Genomic DNA, 5,719 nt, shown 5'->3' on the forward strand with positions numbered 1-5,719 from the left:
GGGAGGGTGGGGGCCGGGGAGCCATACCCATTCAGTCCCCAGTCTAGGCCAGTCAGTCCTGGAGGCTTAGATCAGCTGCTCTGGATTGAGGCGGGGGCTGTCGTCTTTATGCTCCGGGGGCTTGTGACAGTGGATGCCTGGCAAGTCCTCCGTTTGCCTTTTGGAAGGGGATTCAGTCTGTTTGCAGGAACCCGGAGTGTTGATGTCTGACCCCCATCTCTCCCCAGATTGACCAGGACGGGCTCACCCTGCCAGAAAGGACCTTGTACTTAGCTCAGGACGAGGAGAGTGAAAAGGTGTGGGAGCATGGGATGGAGTTCTGGGGAAGCCCTGGGGCTCCGGGCGGCATGGATCAGGACCTAGCACCGCCTGCATCCTTGCCCTGCCCCTTCCTGGTGCAGATCCTAGCAGCGTACCGGGTGTTCATGGAGCGCCTGCTCAGCCTCCTGGGTGCTGAGGCAGTGGAGCAGAAGGCCCGGGAGATCCTGCAGCTGGAGCAGCGGCTGGCCAACGTGAGCAGGCACCGGCTTCCTGATGGGGGCGGGAAGTCTCGGGCGGGGCTGGGTCAACCCTGCCCTTCATCCCCAGATCACAGTGTCCGAGTATGATGACCTCCGGCGAGACGTTAGCTCTGTGTACAACAAGGTGACCCTAGGGCAACTGCAGAAGATCACCCCCCACGTGAGTGCCACCCAGCCCTGCGGCGTGGTGGGGAGGTGCTGATCTTGGGACCCCTGGGCTGTCCCCTCCCCGAGGCCTTCCGTGGCCATGGACTCCTGTGACCTCTGGTCGCCTCTCCCTGGCCCCCTCTCTGTCTTCTGTGGTCCCTGACACACCTGGTCCCACCGTCCCCATCCGTGGCCCCCCCAGCTGCGGTGGAAGTGGCTGCTGGACCAGATCTTCCAGGAGGACTTCTCGGAGGACGAGGAGGTGGTGCTCCTGGCCACAGACTACATGCAGCAGGTGTCCCAGCTCATCCGCTCCCCCCCCCGCAGGTAGGGCTGCCAGTCACCCACCTGCCCCCCTCCCCCAGGTCCCTCCCCTGCATCCCAGAGCTATCTGCTTGGAGAGCTTGGAATCCCTGCCTCCATTTCTGTCCAGTATCCGCATTGGGGAGGCAGGTGAGGAGCACTGGAAAAGGAGTCCCGATCCCTGGGTTCAGACCTGGCTGTCCCCGCTACTGTGTGGGACCCTGGGCAGGGCCGGGAGTTTCCCAGGCTGCAGTTTTCTCATGTGGGGATGGCAAGACTCGAGTGAGCCTGAAGTTAAAACTGCTGTGGCAGTTACTCTGCTCCCCCAGGGCCACAGGGAGGAAAACCTCCCTGGGCTCTGCCCCATCTCAGGAAGGAGCCGAGGCCCCTCGAGGCCAGCTCTGAGATAGGCAGTCACCCCAAGTGCCCACACTCCCACCACACGGCAAGTGGAAAACGGTGCTGGCCTGTGCTCCGGGAGCACCCAGCGCTTTCTCCCTGGCCCGAGGTGTATCTGCTGTGTGTGGGTCCAGCCTTTCTCCCTGACTGGGGCTGGGAGGACCTGGGATGACCCTCAGTCCTGTGCAGGTGCTTGGTCCTGCCCCGGGCTGGGGGGTGGGGGGGGCGCCTGTCGGGACACCCCGTTGCTTCATCTGGCCCTCAGGATCCTGCACAACTACCTGGTGTGGCGTGTGGTGGTGGTCCTGAGCGAGCACCTGTCCCCGCCATTCCGAGAGGCACTGCACGAGCTGGCCCGGGAGATGGAGGGCAGCGACAAGCCACAGGAGCTGGCCCGTGTCTGCCTGGGCCAGGCCAACCGTCACTTTGGCATGGCACTCGGTGCCCTGTTTGTACATGAGCACTTCTCGGCTGCCAGCAAGGCCAAGGTCAGGCTGCCTGGCCTTGGGGAGTTGGGGAGTGGGGGAGTGGATGCTGAGCCAGGGATGAAGTTTTTGCATGACTGTGGTCCAAGCATGAGGAGCACGGGGAGCCCCACACATCCCCCCTGCAGCGAGGGGCACCAGGCTCAGGGAGGGCTGAGCCCTCTCTGAGCCTCCAGGGTGCTCCTCACTGGGCCTCCTCCCCCAGGAAGCCTACCTGATTTGTCAGCCGCAGGACGCTCTCCCCACCAAGCTCCTGCCCGGCCTGCTCTGCCATGCTCAGTGGGATGGCCCTAGGAATGTACGTGATCTTTGCTGGGGCAGTTAGCCCCTTCCAGACTGAGTTTCCTTTCAGGGTCCAGGGCCTGAATCTATTACCTCCAAGGTCTCCCCTTGGTGCTGAGCACCAAGTTCTGGGCTTTGGAAGTGGTGCTGAATGATTAGGGGGGTACCCCTTGCTCCAGGTGCTGGGGACCCAGAGCTATGGCCTCCTGGATTGATTCCTTGATCCTTGACCCCTGACCCTGCAGGTACAGCAGCTGGTAGAAGACATCAAGTATATCTTGGGTCAGCGCCTGGAGGAGCTAGACTGGATGGATGCTGAAACCAAGGCGGCCGCACGGGCCAAGGTGAGATGGGATCCCAGTCCCATATGTTGGTTCCATAAACACGCATTGAGTACCTACTCTATGCCAAGTGCTGGGATAACAAAAGAGACAAAGATGCCTCTGTGGAGTTGGCATCACCCAGCCTCCTCTCCCGCTTCCTTGAGCCCCACTCCTTCACTGGCCCTGGAGCTTTCTCCCTTGGGGGGTTAGGGGGCTATCTCCTGAGGCCCCGGCCCACTCCTGACCCTCTCGCTTGCAGCTTCAGTACATGATGGTGATGGTGGGCTACCCGGACTTCCTGCTGAAACCCGAGGCTGTGGACAAGGAGTATGAGGTGGGCCTGCCCGCTGCCCCTGCCCTAACCAGCCACGCTTCTCCAGGCCTATGGCCAAGACCCCCATGGAGACCAACCACCGCAGGGAAGGAGCTAAAGCCCTCAGCTGATGGACACTGGGAGGGCATGGGACCTGCCTGGTGCTGGTCTGGCCCTGCCTCCTGGCCTGTTGCTGAGTGCTGCCCATCCCCTGTGCAGTTTGAGGTCCACGAGAAGACCTACTTCAAGAACATTTTGAACAGCATCCGCTTCAGCATCCAGCTCTCAGTCAAGAAGATCCGGCAGGAGGTGGACAAGTCCACGTGGGTACCTGGCCTGGAGCAGGGGTCAGGGGTGCCATGGTGTGCCATGGAGACAGTGTTTCTAAACAATGCCTGGAGGAGGGCACACTGCCTCACAGACATGCTGGCATGGGGAGGGGGGACCGGGCCTGCGTAGGGTGTGGGGTCCGCCTGGGAGAGGCCCAGGACATAGCATTAGGCTGGGACATCAGGCCATTCTTTAAGGAGGAGAAGCTAGGAGGTAGGGGGTGGTAGAGGACGGAGTGTGGGTTCCCCCAGCTGACCCCAGCCTCCCTCCACAGGTGGCTGCTCCCCCCACAGGCACTCAATGCCTACTATCTGCCCAACAAGAACCAGATGGGTAAGGGGGCGTGTCGGGACGGGGTTGGGGTGGGGTTTGTGGTGAGGGTGGGCAGGGCCTGGAGGTGGGGCGGGTCTCCTGCTGACCACGCCCTCTCTGCAGTGTTCCCGGCTGGAATCCTGCAGCCAACACTGTACGACCCTGACTTTCCACAGTGAGTATGGGGCCTGGTGTGAGCCAGAGTCCCGGCCATGGCCTTGTCTGCAGGGTGGGCAGGGAACTGCTCAGACTGCCCGAGGCTCAGGCTGGGCACAGGAGTCAGTTGCAACCCTGGGTCCCCATAATCCCATTTCATTGGTTATTTACAAAAAGGTGTAGGTTGTTTTTGTTTTTTTTTTTCATTCTTTTAAATGTCCGGAGTCCCTTTTTTACTTGGGTTGAGGCTTCTCTGGGCATTTCAAAAGTGAAGCAATCTAGGGAAAAGATTAAAGAAAAAAGATCTAGGAAAAAGGCTAGATCCCATATGGGGTGCCTCAGTTACCCTCCACCCCTGTTTCCACCCACCGCCTTGACCGCCGAAATCTGTTAGATGTTATTTCCTAAAAGAGCTTTCAGGTATCACTGGCCCCTTTCACATACCCCACAAGGAAGCTGAGGCACGAGAGTCCTGGGACAGTGGAGACACTGGCCCTCCTGGGCTACCTCGTGGCCTGGCCGGGGCTTCCTGAGACCGCCGGGGCAGCAGCCCAGTGGGGCTCTCAGAGGGCGGGCGAGGTTGGGGCCTGACGCTACTGCCCCGGCCCAGGTCTCTCAACTACGGGGGCATCGGCACCATCATCGGGCACGAGCTGACCCACGGCTACGATGACTGGGGTGAGGCCTGCAGGCGGCCTGAGGAGGTGGGGGACAGGCAATGGTGGGGGGTGAGGGAGGCAGGGTGGTGAGGACTAATTGAGGCCCCTCAGCTGCCCCGTGCCTGCCGGCTGGCGGGTACATGGACAGGGAGCCTCAGCCTGCCCCGCCTGCCCCCAGGAGGCCACTATGACCGCTCAGGCAGCCTGCTGCACTGGTGGACCGAGGCCTCCTACGGCCGTTTCCTGCGCAAGGCCGAGTGCATCGTCCACCTCTACGACAACTTCACCGTCTACAACCAGCGGGTAGGGCCCCCGCCTCGTGTCGCTGGGGTCCCTCAGGCGGGCCTGGCCAGTACAGACTAGGCGCGTGCATGCCCCTTGGCACACTCCTGGCCCTGCACAAACCTGGGACCCTGGTCCCTACACACCTGCCAGGGTCCGGGTGCACATTGACTTGGATGCGTGCGTGAGTTCACACAGACGCACACGCACGTGGGCACAAGGTGGGGGAGCCCTACCCAGAGTTTCTGGGAAAGGGAAGGTGGGGAGAGGGCAGGGCCCAGGGAGGCCAGACCTGAAGGAGTCCAGAAGGCCTGGGCAGCCTCCAGCCTCTTTGCTTCTCGCCAGGTGAATGGGAAGCACACGCTTGGAGAGAACATTGCAGACATGGGCGGCCTCAAGCTTGCCTATTATGTGAGCCCCCCTGCCATGCCCTCCACCCCTGCGGGGAGGGCTAGGGGACCCTGAGGACTGGGCTAGAGACCTCGTCATCCTTCCCCCCGACCCCGTCCTTTTGGTCTTGGAGGGGAAGGTACTGTGCTGGGCAGAGGGCCTCCTAGGTCCCTCAACTTCTGGGAAAGCAAAGAGAGCTGCCTGGAGGAGGTGGCCCCTGCCTGGGCTTAGCCTTCTGGAGAGGGAAGAAGTTAGGGACCCGAGGGCTCAGCCTGGTGGGCGGTGTGTGGAGCTGGGGTGGGTGACCGGCTGGCTAGGTGGAGGGTGCCAGGTGGCCCCGCACGGGCACCCCAGCTCCATGCTCTGCACCCCCAGGCATATCAGAAGTGGGTGCGTGAGCACGGCCCTGAGCACCCGCTGCACCGGCTCAAGTATACGCACAACCAGCTCTTCTTCATCGCTTTTGCCCAGGTGGGCCGGGTGGGGGCCGGTGGGGTTGGGGTCAGCTTCCAGCCCGTCTCCTCTGGGCCACTCCTCAGAGGCAATGCCCACCCCCCTCCCCTGGGCTGTGATGGGGAATGAGGACTTAGTGTGCAGAAGGAGTGATTGTACAGGCTGGTCCGTGGACTCCTGGCCTCACGCCCCCGCTGCTCCCCTCCATCCCCCATCTGGCCCCAGAACTGGTGCATCAAGCGGCGGTCGCCGTCCATCTACCTGCAGGTGCTGACCGACAAGCACGCACCAGAGCACTACAGGTCCGCCCCCTGGCTGCCTGGGGCTCATCCCCTCCTTGTGTCGGTGGGGTGGGGGGTGTGGC

The 5,719-nt window shown here is 62.2% G+C and overlaps 1 protein-coding gene across 1 annotated transcript in view; it reads left to right on the top strand.

The window, feature by feature from the left end:
• Positions 1-5,719, top strand: part of ECEL1 (endothelin converting enzyme-like 1) — a gene marked incomplete at its 5' end in the record, with an annotated part of 7,483 nt that overhangs the window by 1,064 nt on the left and 700 nt on the right. The window contains 15 exons of the mRNA XM_010837092.1: positions 228-296; positions 402-512; positions 589-681; positions 871-995; positions 1,636-1,858; positions 2,383-2,481; positions 2,720-2,794; positions 2,993-3,096; positions 3,378-3,436; positions 3,539-3,590; positions 4,182-4,249; positions 4,409-4,533; positions 4,858-4,923; positions 5,278-5,373; positions 5,581-5,657. Coding sequence (XP_010835394.1) covers positions 228-296; positions 402-512; positions 589-681; positions 871-995; positions 1,636-1,858; positions 2,383-2,481; positions 2,720-2,794; positions 2,993-3,096; positions 3,378-3,436; positions 3,539-3,590; positions 4,182-4,249; positions 4,409-4,533; positions 4,858-4,923; positions 5,278-5,373; positions 5,581-5,657 — 1,442 coding nt within the window. The remainder of the gene's footprint in view (positions 1-227; positions 297-401; positions 513-588; positions 682-870; positions 996-1,635; positions 1,859-2,382; positions 2,482-2,719; positions 2,795-2,992; positions 3,097-3,377; positions 3,437-3,538; positions 3,591-4,181; positions 4,250-4,408; positions 4,534-4,857; positions 4,924-5,277; positions 5,374-5,580; positions 5,658-5,719) is intronic.

The sequence above is a fragment of the Bison bison genome, unplaced genomic scaffold, assembly GCF_000754665.1.
Source record: "Bison bison bison isolate TAMUID 2011002044 unplaced genomic scaffold, Bison_UMD1.0 scf7180017864068, whole genome shotgun sequence".
In the NCBI taxonomy this organism is placed as follows: Eukaryota; Metazoa; Chordata; class Mammalia; order Artiodactyla; family Bovidae; genus Bison; species Bison bison.